At 41.0% G+C, this 16164-nt stretch overlaps 1 protein-coding gene across 6 annotated transcripts in view; it reads left to right on the top strand.

Annotated features, from left to right (window-relative positions):
• The window catches only part of HERC2 (HECT and RLD domain containing E3 ubiquitin protein ligase 2), a 177455-nt gene that overhangs the window by 76887 nt on the left and 84404 nt on the right, over window positions 1-16164 (top strand). For 5 of the 6 annotated variants that reach the window (XM_072960744.1, XM_072960746.1, XM_072960745.1 and 2 more), the window contains exons 24-35: window positions 2968-3138; window positions 3529-3632; window positions 4770-4920; window positions 7026-7240; window positions 7519-7651; window positions 7750-7877; window positions 7965-8160; window positions 10279-10412; window positions 11019-11192; window positions 11273-11409; window positions 11529-11680; window positions 12347-12538. In XM_072960744.1, coding sequence (XP_072816845.1) covers window positions 2968-3138; window positions 3529-3632; window positions 4770-4920; window positions 7026-7240; window positions 7519-7651; window positions 7750-7877; window positions 7965-8160; window positions 10279-10412; window positions 11019-11192; window positions 11273-11409; window positions 11529-11680; window positions 12347-12538 — 1887 coding nt within the window. The remainder of the gene's footprint in view (window positions 1-2967; window positions 3139-3528; window positions 3633-4769; window positions 4921-7025; window positions 7241-7518; window positions 7652-7749; window positions 7878-7964; window positions 8161-10278; window positions 10413-11018; window positions 11193-11272; window positions 11410-11528; window positions 11681-12346; window positions 12539-16164) is intronic. The other variant, XM_072960747.1, reaches the window with a different exon arrangement.

The following is a 16164-nucleotide window of genomic DNA, read 5'->3' as shown; positions in this document are numbered from 1 at the left end:
TCGTTGTGAAGTGTAACACATTTGCACAAGTACTGAAAGCTACTCTGTGACCCGTCACAGGGGAAACCGTTCAAGCAGAGCCCTCCTGAACACCGTCTCTTGTGTCCCTGCAAGGTTCCCTTCTCCAGGCTTGTGTGTTTGCCATGCTTCTCGGATAGTCACGTGCCCCACAACAACTTCATCATCCTAAACTGTCTCATGTCTGTTTCCTGGTGGTCTGTAGGGCGTGCTTCCCTACAGAAGGCCAGGTTTGCACAGTGACGGCACTGGTCTCCATCTCCACAAACAGGTCTCACTGTTCCACCTTCAAGGCCAAGAGGTCACATGCCATTATTTTTCACTTTTTGTACATTTGGGTTCAAGGGCTGTCTTGGTCTCCCGTCTGGAGTGCCAGCTTTGTCTCAGTCAAGTGGCTCCCATTGCCTGTATCTGTTTCCACCATTTGGCTGTTGTGACAACTGCTGCTGTGGACATGGCTGTGTAGATAGCTGAGTCCTGGCTTGCACGTCTTTTGGGTACATAGCCAAAAGTGGGATTGCTGGGTCAGGTGATAATCCCATGCTTAATTTCTTAGGGAACTGCCAAACTGTTCTTCACAGCAGGTGTGCCATTTTACATTCCTGTAGGCAAGGCACAAGGAAGGGTTTTAATTTCTCCACCTGCTTGGCAACACTCGTTTTTTTTCTGTTTCTGTTTTTGTAATAGCTGTCCTGTTAGGATGAAGTGGTGTTATACTGTAGTTTTGATTTGATTTTTCCCTAGTGATTAGTGATGCTGTGCATCTCCGTATGTGCTTATTGGGCATTTGCATATCCTTGAAGAAAAGTCTTTTTAAGTCTTTTTCCTATTTTTGAATTAGGTTTTTTGTTGTTATTGTTGAGTTGTAGGAGATTATTATGTATTCTGGATATATATAATTTGCAAATATTTTTTTCCCCTTCTGTGGGTTGCCTTGTCACTCTGTTGATAGTGTCCTTTGACGTTTATTTTTGACAAAGTCCAACCCATCTGTTTTCCTTATTGTTGCCTGTGCTTTTGTTGTGTTGCCCAAGAAATGATTGCCAAATCCAATGTCATGAAGCTTTCTCCCATGTTTTCTTCTAGGAATTTCATGCTGCATAGTTTTAGCTCTTACCTTTAGGTCTTTGATCAATTTTGAGTTAATTTTTGTATATGGTGAAACATAAGGGTCCAGCTTGATTCATCTACAATTGAATATTCAGTTTTCCCAGCACCATTTGTTGGAAAGACTGTCTTTTCTCTATTGAATGTTCTTGGCACTCTTATCAAAAATCATGTGACTAAATATTTTGAGGATGTTTCTGAGCTTTCTGTTCTATTCTGTTGCTCTAAATGTCTGTCATTCTGCTGGTCCCATTCTGTTATTTATTTTTTCTTTTCTTTCTTTGGGTTTAATCTGATATTTTTTAAACTCTTTGAGGTAAGATGCTTGTTAGTATACTTATGTTTTTGTAGTATGTTTATTGTGAAAAATTTCTAACAAAGATAAAAGTAGAGAGAATAATACAATGAATGTGGATTAACAAGTATTCACATTCTCCAAGTGCTCCCACATATTTCTCTCTGATTGATTGAATTATTTTGAAGCATATTTCTGTCTTTAAAACATCTTAGCACACTTTACCTATTAATGATAAGAACTCTTTTGGGGGAATCAAGCCACAGTATCCTTATCCTGTCTAAGATTATCAGTGATTTCTTAAACTAACAGATAGTTCATGTTCAATTTTCCATGATTATCTAAAAATTCATTTTTATTAGTGGTTATTTTGAATCAGGTTCTAAACAAGTTCTGCATGTTGTAGTTGGGTGATTAATGCTTCTAGTCTCGTTTTCTCCCCTAACAACATCTCTCTAGGCTGTCCTCTCCCTTTCTTTGGTTGTCCTGTTTATTTTTCTAAGAAGTAGGACATTTATTTTGGAGAATTTCACAGTTTTTGAACTTGGTTAATTGCATTCTCTTCTTCTAGTCTTAACGTCTTGTGTTAGTTACATTTTCTCTAAACTGCTGATTATATGTATAGGCTTGACGAGACTTGGGTTCACTTTTGGTGGATCAGAGTGTGTCCAGGGTCGTGCTGGGTGCTTTCTGTTTCATCGACTCAGAGGCCTGTGATGCTGGTGATCCCACCTTCAGCTCTGTTCAGATGGACCACAGAGTTCATGTATAGTGTAGCCTCGTACAGTCCCCAGCCACCTTGCCCTCAGCTGTTGGGTAGCACAAGGTACAGTTTGCACAGGAGGGATATGATCCTAGGTTGATTCGTACCCCCCCCCACTTCAACCATTTTTCATAATATTGAGTTGATGTCTTAATACTTCCAAAGCTGATCAATGAGGTTTTCTTTTTTTGAGTATCCTAAGAAACTCATTGCACTTTATTGATTTTTATATTTATTAACTTTTTTTAGCTTTTTTCCTTAATACGTACATTTTAAAGTATATGCCCTCAAACATACACTGAGCTGTGTGTCACAAGTGTTGATATGTAGTTTTTCCAGTATTATTCATTTCATTGGATTTTCTAATTTCCATAGTCATTTTTCTCTGGGAATTTGGGGTGACTTATAAATAAATTTCACGATTTTCAAATATGTAGAGATTTTTATTTTATATTTTTTGTTACCTGTTTCTAATTTAACTACATTGTAGTCAGCGTACATGTTCTATAACTTAACTTCTTTGAAATTTTTGAGATCTGCTGTAATGTCTGGTATACAGCCAGACTCATTGTTCATGCTGCTCGTGTGGTGTTTTTGTTTTTAAATCATTCAGTACCCTTGCTGATTGCTCGTTTGTGGTGTTAGTTACAGTAAGAGGCATGTTAATTTCCCATTGTGATTGTGGATTTGTCTGTTCCCCCCCCGTAGTTCTTTCACATGATTTGTTCTAGTCATTTTATCTATTGATCTATTGATTCATTGATTTTGATTTCTCTATACACAGAGTCATTTTTTACAGGTCAAAACTGTAGAAATAATGAGGAAGTGACACTTATACGCAAAGCTGATTTGGAGAACCACAATAAAGATGGAGGCTTCTGGACTGTGATCGATGGGAAAGTGTATGACATAAAGGACTTCCAGACCCAGTCATTGACAGGAAATAGTATTCTTGGTAAGGCCTCGCTTTTTACTTTATGGTTAGAAGTTGTAGCGTGTGTCATTTCAAGCACAGCATTTGGCTTTTAAATGAGCAGCACAGCACTGCTCCAGCCCACATACCTTTTAATCTGTCTGTGACCTTGGTGTCTGTCCCATCACAGCAAATTCAGGCACATTTGAAGAATTTCTCACCATTGTGCATTTCTTTTTCCAACACTGATTGGAACTCGTCCCAAGTTCTGAGTTGGCCCAGGGATCCCTGGGAGAGGGGGAGAGATTGTTTTAGTTTGGTAACCCTCACTTTGAAGTTAATTTGACTAGTCTGTTTCCTACTTACTATTTCTACTATTAATGACTAGGGAAATGTACTGAAGTCATGTCGCTTCTGTCTCTTTTGTTTCAGCTCAGTTTGTAGGGGAAGACCCAGTGGTAGCTTTGGAAGCTGCCCTGCAGTTTGAAGACACACGGGAGTCAATGCATGCCTTCTGTGTTGGCCAGTATCTGGAGGTGAGGCCATGTGCAGTGAGCACCAAGGTGGCCATCGGTGGAGACCCTCTCTGGAAATTTGTGATAAGTGGTTTTCACCCTGAACTATTGTTAGCTGGGCCTTTGCAAGGGAGTCATTAAGTGATAAATAGGAAGATATTTTAGAGGTTTTTCCAAAAGTCAGTTTACATTTATTCATGCTAAGATTTATGATGTGCTGGCCTTGAAATTTTTATTTTTAAATTGGAGGTACTAGGGATTGAACCTAAGACTTTGTGCATGCTAAGTATGTGCTTTACCACTGAGCTACCCACCCCCTGAAAAATTATTTTAAAATTTTTAATTTGTTAGAGATGTAGACTGTTTCTCACTCACACACACACACACACTCACTCACTGAGGTTAGCCTTTTGTCTTTACGATTTTATTGCAGTCTTGTGTAGAAATTTGGAAGAGCTTACCATCTTGAGATGTTTATTGTGGGGGAACAACTTGAGATGTTTATTGCATAATTTTCTAGAAGAGCAATATGTCCTTCCTACATGTTCATGAGCTTTGGGATTTATATATTGGGGTTGGCTTTCCAGATATGAATACAGAGGTAATAAAACTTAAGAAATTCCACAAAGGTCAGGCTTAAAGCATTTTAGGAAGAGAGAAATTTGCCAGTCGCATTAGACAATTTATAAATAAAATTTAAGATTATTTTCATTTGAACTCTGTTTTCTAACTGGGCTTGCTCTTTGTTTGAATACATTTATTTCTTCCGCATGTGTGGTCACAGTGTGCTGACTCACAGCAGTACTTGTCATCTCATACTTTTTGTTTCTTTTTGGTTTCTTACGCCTGTAACAATTGAGTGTATTTTCTGTAGCATTGTATACAATTACTCTGGAAACTTCTGTTTAATTCCTAAGGAATTTTCTAGCTAAGTCATTTATCCATGCTTTGGATTTTCTGCCAATAGACCTGTGCCTTCACTGACTACTTTGCAGGGTGTGTGTGGTTCATATATTTTGTTATTTTGGTGGCAGCCTGAGCTGTTACAGGATATAGTCTTTATTATGGCAGAATGTCTTGTTTAGGATAAACACTATTGTTTTATGTTTTTAATTAGCCCTGTTTTCTCATACTGATGATGAAATTTATGTTCCCCAGCCTGACCAAGAAGTCGTTACCATACCAGATTTGGGAAGTCTGTCCTCACCTCTGATAGACACTGAACGGAACCTGGGCCTGCTCCTTGGGCTGCACGCGTCCTATTTAGCTATGAGCACGCCGCTGTCTCCTGTGGAGGTCGAGTGCGCCAGTAAGGAAAATTCTGTTTCCTGCTGAAAGGTGGGCAGGTTATTTCAGCTGAGCCACGAGTGCCATTAAGAACAGAAGAGGAAGAATCAAAACAGTTGTTGATGAGGGAAAACAAGGACAGAGAGATGACACTGGTCAGTTAGAAGCAGCTGGGAGTGGCTTGTACTCGTGCTTGTGCCTGTGGCAGCAGAGGGAGCTGATGGGCGCGAGGACAGGCCGGTCCTGAGCGTAGTCTCACTTTCACGTCCTGTAACAGATGGGCTCGTCTCCCTGCGTGCCCAGAAACCCACGTGACGTGGCTCGGCTGTTCCTCTTGGCAATAGTGGTCTATTTGAGGGATTGTGTTTTTACCAGACTCAAATCAAATACATTGGGGGACGGCAGCCTTTGTAATCACCTAGAGTATTAAGATTTCTCTGTATTACATAAGATAGGTTTAAATATTTCTTTACATATTTGTACATCTCTCCGTTTGTCGTCCCGCTGACCATCCCACAAGCATCTGTGGAGTAATTACTTGTGTGACTTATGGTGTCTGGCACTCAGGATGTAGTAGGCACAGAATTAGACACACCCCTGCCCTCAAGTGATCCTTGGGTGGTGATGAGCCAGATGTGAAGCAGGTCAGGCCGCACGGTGGTAGAGGATGAAATGCAGACATTCGTAAGTGTTTTGGGAGGTACGGCAGGGGTAGTGGAGAGAAAGCCTTGATGGAGGTGGAGCCACCCTGAGACTGGAGTCCCAGTAGGCTGGGTGTGTGAGGACACTACTGAGAAAGCCAGTTTCACGCTGCTCTTGTCCCTGTGTGGAGGGTCGGGGGTAGGTCTAGTGGGTGATGGTGGCCGTGGTGCTGGTCAGCCGGCCTTCCGAAGCGAACCCTTGGTGTGTGTGCGGGGTGCCCTGCTCCTGCAGAGTCTCTGCGAGGGTGGGCTGTCCTCTTCTTCCAAGGACCTGTAGACTCTCGACTTGCAGGTAGGCTTTCTCGTCAGCAAGAGCCTGGGAAGTGTCAGAGCAGAGGGGAGCGGAAGATGCTGTGGGCCCCCACATGTGGGGGTCTGTCCCCTCTGGGACAGCTAGAGCCACTAGAGATAGAGAGAGTCCTAAATGGAGAGAGCCAGGGAGCGTCTGATCACATTTGTGTTTTAGAGGAATTAACGTGGCACTTTGGAGAATGCACGTGGGTGCTCTAAAATCTAAACTGCCAGTGAAAGCACATTGAGTGCATCCCAGATTTGATAGCTTGGGTTTTGGAGGAATATTCTGATAGCCCAAATTATTGGGAAAAAAATCTCTAGTTACGTACAAACTGATGCTTTGTTTTTTGGTGACTCCCACTCCAGTTATCACAGCAGTGATGATGAGTATCCACACGTGCCCTGATGGGTGGTGTGTTCTTGTGGGGCCCGGCCTGTTCCTCACACAGGCCTCCTCTGTGGTCTGTTGGGCTTCAGGTCTCTAAGTACCCAGCCCTGATTTAAGATTCTGTGTAGTATGTTGAGTAGTTCTCATTATTCTTCCTTGATTAATGCTCTAGGGGATGTGGCGTCCCTGAGCATGTTTTTCTTCCTAGAACCCTTCACACGTGCTGCTCCTCACCCTGGATGCTCAGTGTGTTTGTCTTCACCCAGATTGCAGCAAGTTCCTTACTGTCCCTCCCAATAGTGGGGAGCTTGCTGCCGCAGACTCATACTTCCTGTAGTTCTTTGCAGCATGTGGTTTTCCCAGCTGAGATTGAGTGATCACTCGTGTGAATGGGGCCTCAGTGCTATTCTCCCTGTTAGAAGGCAAAGTCCCCGTCTTCAAGTGGTACTGTGGAACCAGGCAGCTCCATGCTTGAGCAGGTATCCAGTAAATGTTGGACTGCAACTATTATACTGGGTTGTGATACCGTGCTTAAGATTGAATAACCAGAAAATGTCACCTTTTTTCACACTCATAGAGGAATTATAAGCCAGTCATTAGATGCGGCTTTCATATGAATGATGCTGAATTTCACCTCCTAAATCAAGCACTTAGTTCTTTATCTTTTTTGTGTGTGTGTGCATTCATTTCTGAATGGTGCACTCAGGTTTCTTATTGCATAATGTTTGCATATGCACTTTGCAGAGTGGCTTCAGTCTTCCATCTTCTCCGGGGGCCTGCAGACCAGCCAAATCCACTACAGCTACAATGAGGAGAAAGACGAAGACCACTGTAGCTCTCCCGGCGGCACCCCTGCCAGCAAATCCCGGCTCTGCTCCCACAGACGGGCCCTGGGCGACCACTCCCAGGCCTTCCTGCAAGCAATTGCCGACAATAACATTCAGGATCACAATGTGAAGGTGGGCGAGGCCTTCCCACACTCAGTGTCCCTCAGTTTACCTTCGGACTTTGATGTGTGAACATCTTCATGCTCTTTGGTTAGCTTAGCACGGACTTTATTTACATATTACTTAGAGGGCTGGTTTTGAGGTGAGAAGCTGGTTCATTTCAGTATGCCAGGGAGGTTTCAGAAGGATCACAGATCGCAGGTGCATCAGAAGCTGTGGCACCTGCTTTGGAATTCATGGCAATGTTGCGAGGGTGGCTCTGAAGTCACCTCCAGCTGTTTCTGTTGCAGGACTTTCTGTGTCAGATAGAAAGGTACTGTCGGCAGTGCCACTTGACCACACCGATCACCTTTCCCCCCGAGCATCCCGTGGAGGAGGTCGGCCGCTTGCTGTTATGTTGCCTCTTAAAGCATGAAGATTTAGGTATGAAGCCCACTGTTTTAGCTGTACTATAGATCTTTCAATTGACGTATAATGCATGTTCATTCCTGCCCTCCCTTTCTTCTCAATGTCTTTTACAGGTCACGTGGCATTATCTTTAGTTCATGCAGGCACGCTTGGCATTGAGCAAGGAAAGCACAGAGCATTGCCTAAGTCAGTGGTGGATGTGTGTAGAGTTGTCTACCAAGCAAAGTGCTCGCTCATTAAGGTAAGTAGGTTGGGATCCTCCCTCTTCTGTGCTTTGTGGTCAGCTGGTAGGGTTATTTGTTAAAGTTTTTTGTATTTAACTTTGTAGACACATCAAGAACAGGGCCGTTCTTACAAGGAAGTGTGTGCCCCAGTCATTGAACGTTTGAGGTTCCTCTTCAATGAACTGAGACCTGCAGTTTGTAATGACCTCTCTATCATGTCCAAATTTAAACTGTTAAGTTCTTTGCCCCGTTGGAGGAGGATAGCTCAGAAGATAATTCGAGAACGAAGGAAGAAGAGAGGTAAGAAGGGAAAAAGCAGGAAGATGCTGTCAGCCTGTGTCCCCATGTGGCTGGCTGTGGTTTGAGTGAAGCCGTTGGCTGCTGCTCACCTCACGTGGCATTTTCAGAACCACCACAGTGCTTGTTACTGTGTATTTGTGGTCAGGTGTACAAATCCTGCTTATTTTTCCAAGACATCAGATAATGATGCAGCTTTGGGATTGAGTGTGTTATGATTTAGTAACTGATACATTGATCCTGAATATATTATAAACTTTATTAAATTGATGGGGGAAAGGAAGTGTTCTTTTAAATCACTTGTCCTAGTAATAAGATATGTGGAAATGTTTGAGTGTTCAATTAATCTTAACCATTCTTGTGAAGAAATGTTTTTCTTGGGAAATGCTGAGTATCCTGATACATGGAAGATAGTTGTAAAAGAAATCAGAGGAGTTACTACGATCTTCAGACAGCAGCTCTGTAGGGATATGGAGAAGAATGTTTTGTGTTAATCAAAATTTAAGTGAAAATACATAAAATACTTTGTAATTTGGTCACTTGTGATTTTAAACAAGTCTACAGAAATTTCTGATTATATTCTTATGAATTATTCCCAGATCAGCTTATTCAGCAATATTAATTACTGAGGTTTTAATGGACATTACAAACAGTAATGTCAAGAAAGACTAACTTGTTTCGGAAGCCACCCTGAATTGGTTGTTTCTGGGCAAACCGTTAAACCACAGCTTATCTGAATCCTGGAGATGCTCTGGCTCAGGAAATATGGCAAGAACACCTCCAAGCTCCCTTTAGCCCAGGCAGCCGTGAAACCCGGGAGATGGGCATCACAGCTGGAGGGAGGACGGTCCCCTTCCCAGCTGGCCACGGCCTCCCTGGACTCTGAGCTCACATCGTCACCGAAAAGCTTCTTGTTGTGGGTTTATATATTTAATTGTAACGTGTAAATAATTACTGTTTATTACTGGTGCTGTGTTAAATATGATGACTTGGTAGGGCTCCACAAGATTCAGAAGAGCTGTTACACTCATGGTCGCCATTTATTACAGTGAAAGGGTACAGAGTAAAATTAGCAAAAGGAAAGGCACATGGAGGAATTCCAGTGGAGACCAGGCCCGGGCTTCCAGTGTTCTTTCCAGTGAGTCACACAGAGTCATGCTTGGTTTTCTCATATGTGACATGTGAGGAGGGTTGCTCACCTGAGCTCTGGTGTCCAGGGTGGTTGTTGGGGGTCAGTCATGTGGCCATGCACGGCCAGCATGATTGCTCTCAGCTACCCAGGCTCTTCCGAGAGCAGAAAGAGCCAGTCACTATAAGTCACACTGTTAGCATGAACTGCCTGGTCACACTGGCCAGTGTGATCCTGCACCCCAGGCACAGAGAAACACTCTTCTCAGGCAGGGCATGCCAGGGGCTCGGAGCTCAGTTCTCCAGAGCTGGCCAAGGGCAGTGCTGATGGGATATCATCATGTCATATCACTTCACAAATTTAATAGAAATTTCCCTAATTAAAAAGGCTAACATAGCAAAAACCATCCAGTTGACTCACTGGCACACTGGTGACAGAACCACTGCACTAGTCCGGGGGGACAAGCTGAGGTCTGGGGACAAATGCCACCTGCCACTTGCTGTGTCCTGCCCATGAGCTTAGACTGGGCTTTGCATTTTTAAATTATTAACAAAAATCAAAAGAGGAATAATTGTTTGACACATGAACATTGTATAAGTTTAAATTGCAGCAGCCATAAATAAAGTTAGCTACTTTTCATGCAGCAGACCAAATGGCGTGCAAAGACTAAAATATTCACCGTCTGGCCCTTTGTGAAAAGGTTTGCCGACCCCTGGGCTCCCCCTTTAGGGCTTCTTAGGGCTTCTCCCCCTCACAGCGCTGTCACTGTCTTTCAGTCCCTGACATGGAGTGGCAGAGTGGTATCACTGGATGTCACTGGGGAATAATTACGATAGTTTTTTACTTTTGTAGTTTGAGCATTTGACAATGATATTTATGTTTCTTGAAGTAAAATATTCATATCCTTTACCTTCATGCATATTTAAATGTTTCTTATTTTAAATTATATTTAATTATTTTTTTTTTACAACGAATGATGTTTTTAAATATAGTTCCTAAGAAGCCAGAATCTACCGATGATGAAGAAAAAGTTGGAAATGGAGAGAGTGATTTAGAAGAAGCTTGCATTTTGCCTCACAGTCCTATAAATGTGGACAAAAGACCCATTGCAATTAAATCACCCAAGGTGAAGTTACGTATTGTGATTCTAAGACTGAATAGAAACACAACACATTGAAAAGGAATCCACGTGTATTGTCGCTTTGTTCTTGAACATCTGCAGAGAGTATGGTGGGTCATTAGAAGCACGAGTGACTGTGCTGCAGTGACACTTAATGATGCTTAATGCACTTGACTTAAGCTGCCCTGGTCGACCCATAGCCATAGAAGTGTTTCCTTCTACTGTTAGTAGTACATTGTGTCATTACTTGTTCATCATTCATTCATTCATTTATTCACTCATTCATTGAATGTATTTTTAGCTTCAGAAACTGACTTTGTCCCTGAAACTATTAAAATGGATGATAATTTAACTGTAAGCCAGGTTAGCCTGTTCCAATATATAAGTATATATATGTATTAGCCTGTTTTATGTAAGTATAGAGATCGTAAATTCACTTATAAGCCTATTTATGACATAGTTATTTTTACCATAAATTAGTTATTAAATTTAAAATATTTTACCAGTTTAAACCTACTGGCATGCATTTATCTTTCACTTGAGTAACTGTTTTAGAGCACACGTTAATGTAAATAGGGTTAACTAATGGTGACAGTGGTTTTCCTCTGTCAGGATAAGTGGCAGCCACTGTTGAGTACAGTCACCGGTGTTCACAAATACAAATGGTTGAAGCAGAACGTTCAGGGTCTGTATCCGCAGTCCGCACTCCTCAGCACAATCGCTGAATTTGCCCTCAAAGAAGAGCCAGTGGATGTGGAAAAAATGCGAAAGTGCCTACTAAAGCAGGTAAATTTGCTAAGAATATTCTTCCCTGCATTGGATAATACGTACCACACCTAATGGTGGCATGCATTGATGTTTTGCAGTTGGAGAGAGCAGAGGTTCGCCTGGAAGGGATAGATACGATTTTAAAACTGGCAGCCAAAAATTTCTTACTTCCATCTGTGCAATATGCTATGTTCTGTGGATGGCAGAGACTTATTCCTGAGGGGATTGATACAGGGTAAAACTTTATAACATTTTTTTCTTGATTAAAGGGAGCTGTGGCAACAAAGCATTGTTCTGTTTTAAGTTGAAAGTCTGGCAGTATTCTAAGTAAAATTCTTCATCTTTATTTGAAAGGGAACCCCTTACTGATTGTTTAAAGGATGTTGATTTGATCCCACCTTTTAATCGGATGCTGCTTGAAGTAACTTTTGGCAAGCTGTATGCTTGGGCTGTTCAGAATATTCGAAATGTTTTGATGGATGCAAATGCCAAATTTAAAGAGCTTGGTGAGTTAAAAATCTGATGGTTAAAAGGCTATATTAAAATTGCTTTTGGAGCAATGTCAGCGATCACGTCATCATTATTCATAGCTTGGCTCTTAATTATATGTTCTGGAAACTTTCAAGTGCTGATTTTTGCTTTGAAGACTTTAATAACTTTGTATATTAGAATGATCATCTAAACTGCTTTAAGCTTTTTCAAATTCTAAACAAAACCTTCCAAAATTTGGCAGAAGATGCAATCTTGTAGTACCCTAATACAAAGCATTTACATTTTAACATTTTTGTCTGTATTACTTACACCGTATATCCTAAAATGTTTATCCTGTATTAATACTTAATTTCCTGGACAGTTCGAGCATCTACAGAAAAGTGGTAGGGTTGGTTTTGTGGAAGAGAAATGAAATGTATCTCTTATATTGGACATGAAATGAGTAAGGCACCAGGGCTGTTCAGAGGAGCAGTGTGAGTTTTGTAGGCAGATGGAGACAGATGTATGTGGAGTGATGGTGGTATAATGATCACAAAGCACTGCAGAGCGGCCCGATGTCCACACTCTATGGAAATCCACTGAAAAAGACAGAAGTTTTTAAAAATTGCTAATACTTTCTGCATCATGTATGTTCTTATATCCACGCATAAGAAATTTATGTAGGTACCAATGCTTTTTAGGTATCCAGCCTGTCCCCCTGCAAACCATTACCCATGAGAACCCATCAGGACCAAGCCTGGGAACCACCCCGCAAGCTCGCTTTCTCCTGGTGATGCTCAGCATGCTCACCCTGCGGCACGGCGCCCACAACCTGAGCCTCCTGCTGAACTCCGGCATGCTCGCCCTCACTCAAACCGCGCTCCGGCTCATCGGTGGGTTGGCGATCCCTAAGTCCTTCTTGGAAACGCTAAGGTTTTGCCTCAATGTCTCTCTTTTTTTTAATAAACTTTTTAAAAAATTGTGGTAAAACACAAATAACATGGATTTACCATTTTAGCCACTTGAAGTTTATAGTTTGTTGTCAGTAAGCACATCCACAGCCTGGTGCAAGCATTACCGCTGTCTGGTTTTGTTACTTTCTCATCACCCGAGATGCAAACCCTTATCCGTCTAGCAGTGACTGCTGAGTTCCCACTCCCCCAGCTGCTGGCAACAACAAACCTGCTTTCTGTCTCTGTGGACTTGCCTGTTCTGGATATCTCATATCGATGAAATCATAAGGTTTTAGCCTTTTGTATCATACTGGCTTACTTCATTTAGCGTGTATCAGTATTTCATTTCTTTTGATGGCTAAAAAATATTTTATTGTATGAATATACTACATCTTATTTATCCATTCATCCACTGATGGACATTTGGCTTTTATCTGCCTCTTGGCCATGGTGGGTAGTATTGCTAGGAACACTTATGTACAAGTTTTTGCTTGCACACGTGTGTCCAGTTCTTTCATTACATACCTAAGCCTGGAGTTGCAGGCTCACGTGGTGATGTGTTTGGCTTGCTGAGGAACAGCCAGACTGTGCCACAGCCCTACAGCACGTCACATTCCTGCCAGGAGTGGACCAGGGGGTCTAGCTTTCCTGTGTCCTTGCCGACACTAGTTACTACCTGTCTTGTTTTGGTTTTGGGTTAAGGCCACCCTAGTTGGTGTGAAGTGTACTTCAGTGTGGTTTGTTCCACGCTCGCTGATGCTGAGTGATGCTGAGCCTCTTTATACATGCTTGTTGGCCATTTGTATGTCTCATTGGCCATTTATATGTCTGTCTATTCAAATCCTTTGCCCATTTTTAAATTGGGTTGTTTGTGTTGTTGAGTTATAGGGACCTTTTACGTATTCTGGATACTAGACTGTTACCAATTGTATGGTTTGAAGATATTTTTTCCCACTCTGGGTTTCATTTTACTTTGATCCATAGAAGGTTTAAATTTTGATTAAGTCCAATTTATCTATTTTTCTTTGTTTTTGGGGGGTGTATTATTTTTATTTTTTATTTAATAGAGGTCCTGGGGATTGAACCCATGACCTCGTGCATGCTAAGCATGTGCTCCACCGCTGAGCTGTGTACCCTCCCCCACTATGTCTTTCTTTTGTTGCTAGTGCTTTTGATGCCATGTCCAAGAAACCATTGCCAAATCCAAGGTCTTGAGGATTACCCATAATGTTTTCTCCTTTAAGTCTTAAATTCATGTCTTTGATGCCTTTTAAGGAAAAGTTTTTTTAATATGGTGTGAGATAAGGGTTCCCTTTATTTCTTTTGGCTATCCAGTTGTTCCAATACCATTTGTTGAAAAGCCTCTTATTTTCTCAAGTTCTTAACACCTTTGTCAAAAAATCATTTGACTGTAGATGTTTAAGTTTATTTCTGGACTCTCACTTCTGTTCTCTTGGTCTGTGTATCTGTCATTATGCCAGTACCACATTGTATTGAACACTGTTGCTTTGTGGTGAGTTTTGAAATCAGTAAGTGAATCCTTCAACTTTGTTTCTCTTTCTCAAGATTATTTCGGTTATTTTGGGTCCCTTACATTTCCATATGAATTTCAGGGCTGGTTCTCACATGTCTGCAAAAAAGGCTACTGGGATTTTCTAGGGATTGTATTGAATCTATAGATCATGTTGGGGAATATTGCCATTTTAACAATATTGTCTTTCATTCCATGAACATGGGATAGCTTTGTAACTATTGAGGTCTTCTTTCATTTCTTTGAGCAATGTTACAGTTTTATTGTTATCAAGGTAAAGCTGGCCTCATGGAGTGAGTTGGGAAGTTGTTCCCTCCTGTCTTTGGAAAAGTTAGAGAATTGGTGTTAATTCTTTAAATGTTTGGTAGAATTCACCAGTTAAGCCATCTGGTCCTGGGGAGGGGGTGGTGGTGGTGGTGGTGGTGGTTGTTGTTGTTGAGGGGTTTTTAATTGCTGATTCAGTCTTTTTACTTAAAGGTCTATTCACATTTTCTCTGTTCTTGAGTCAGTTCAGGTAATTTGTGTGTTTCTAGGAATTTATCCATTTCATCTGGGTTAGCTAATTTGTTGATGTTCATAGTACTCTCATAATTCTTTTTTTTTTCCTATAGAACCAGTAGCAGTGTCTCCAGTTTTCATTTCTGGTTTTAGTTATTTGCATCTTTTTTCTTAGTTAATCTACCTAAAAGTTTGTCAATTTTGCTGATATTTTTCAAAGACCAACTTTTGGTTTTATTGATTCTATTTTTCTATTTTCTATTTATCTCAGCTCTAATTGTTGTTATTTCCTTCTTTCTGCTAACTTTGGGTTTACTTTTTTCTTACTTTTCTAGTTCTTCCAGGTGTAAAGTTTCTGATTTGAGATCTTTTTTTTTTAATGTACACTTCTGTAGATAGAAATTTCCCCCTTAGCACTGCTTTTGCTGCATCTCATGAGTTTGAGTATGTTGTGTTTTTGTTTTCATTTGTCTCAAAGTATTCATTTCTCTTGTGATTTTTCTTTCTTTAGCTGATTGTGTGTGGGGTTAATTTCCACATACTGTGAATTTTCCAGTTTTCTTTCTGTTATTAATTTCTAGTTTCATTTCACTGTGATTGGAGAAGATAATTTGTATGATCTTATTCTGTGTTATTTATTGAGACTTGTTTTGTGGCCCAGCATACAGTCTTTCCTAGAGAGTGTTCCCTGTGTCTTTGAGAAGAGTGGATGTTCTCTTTTTGTGTAGTATGTCTCTACATGTCTGTTAGATCTGATTGCTTTATAATGTTGTTCTTTGCCTGAAATTTTGAGGTACTGCAGGGCCAGCGTTCCAAGTCCAAATCAGAGAGCAAGACTTTCCTAAGCGCTTCAATTTTATCAGTCTTTGTGCCCACATGACCCCTTCAGAAATACGCATCAGCCTCTGTGAGTTAGCAACTAAACTCATTAGCAACTAAAAATGGCTTTAAAAAGTCTTAAAAGTATATTTCCTTCTAGAAAATGAGTTTCTTTTTATGTTGTCTCTCTTTTTTCCAGAGGCTCCAATAGGTAGAAATTATAGCACACATCATTGATTATGGGGGCTTCCTCTGTTAATGGTACTCAAGAGTTTAAATTCCAACCCACCTACTGGCTGCAAAAAGCAAGAGAGTTGTGTCCAGTGAATACATGTATTTGTCATTTTTTCCCTGATCAGGGTAGTTTCTCTTTTGTATAAGAGATGATAAGCACATAATATTTTATATTGATTTTTATGTATACATCCACATATAATAGCCACAAAATACAAAGCCACTTAAATAAAGGATCCTCCTTTTTTCTTATTGTAGAATGTGTTCAAACCCTTAGCAGGAGATTCAGCAGTTTCAGGGTTAACAGTACAGCTGCCACCCATCCCTGTCCTGGGGCCTCGCAGGGACACTGCCAGGCTGAAGAAAAGATTGTTTTCCTCCAGTTTATCTAAAGCTTTGCTCCAGCCCTGGGATTTTTTAAAATGTAATTTGTTTACTTTTTAATGGAGGTACTGGGGATTGAACCCAGGACCTCCTGCACACG

The sequence above is a fragment of the Vicugna pacos genome, chromosome 5 (genome assembly GCF_048564905.1).
Source record: "Vicugna pacos chromosome 5, VicPac4, whole genome shotgun sequence".
Classification (NCBI taxonomy): Eukaryota; Metazoa; Chordata; class Mammalia; order Artiodactyla; family Camelidae; genus Vicugna; species Vicugna pacos.
The sequence above is the reverse complement of the archived record's forward strand: the minus strand, read 5'-3'. Positions and strand labels throughout refer to the sequence as shown.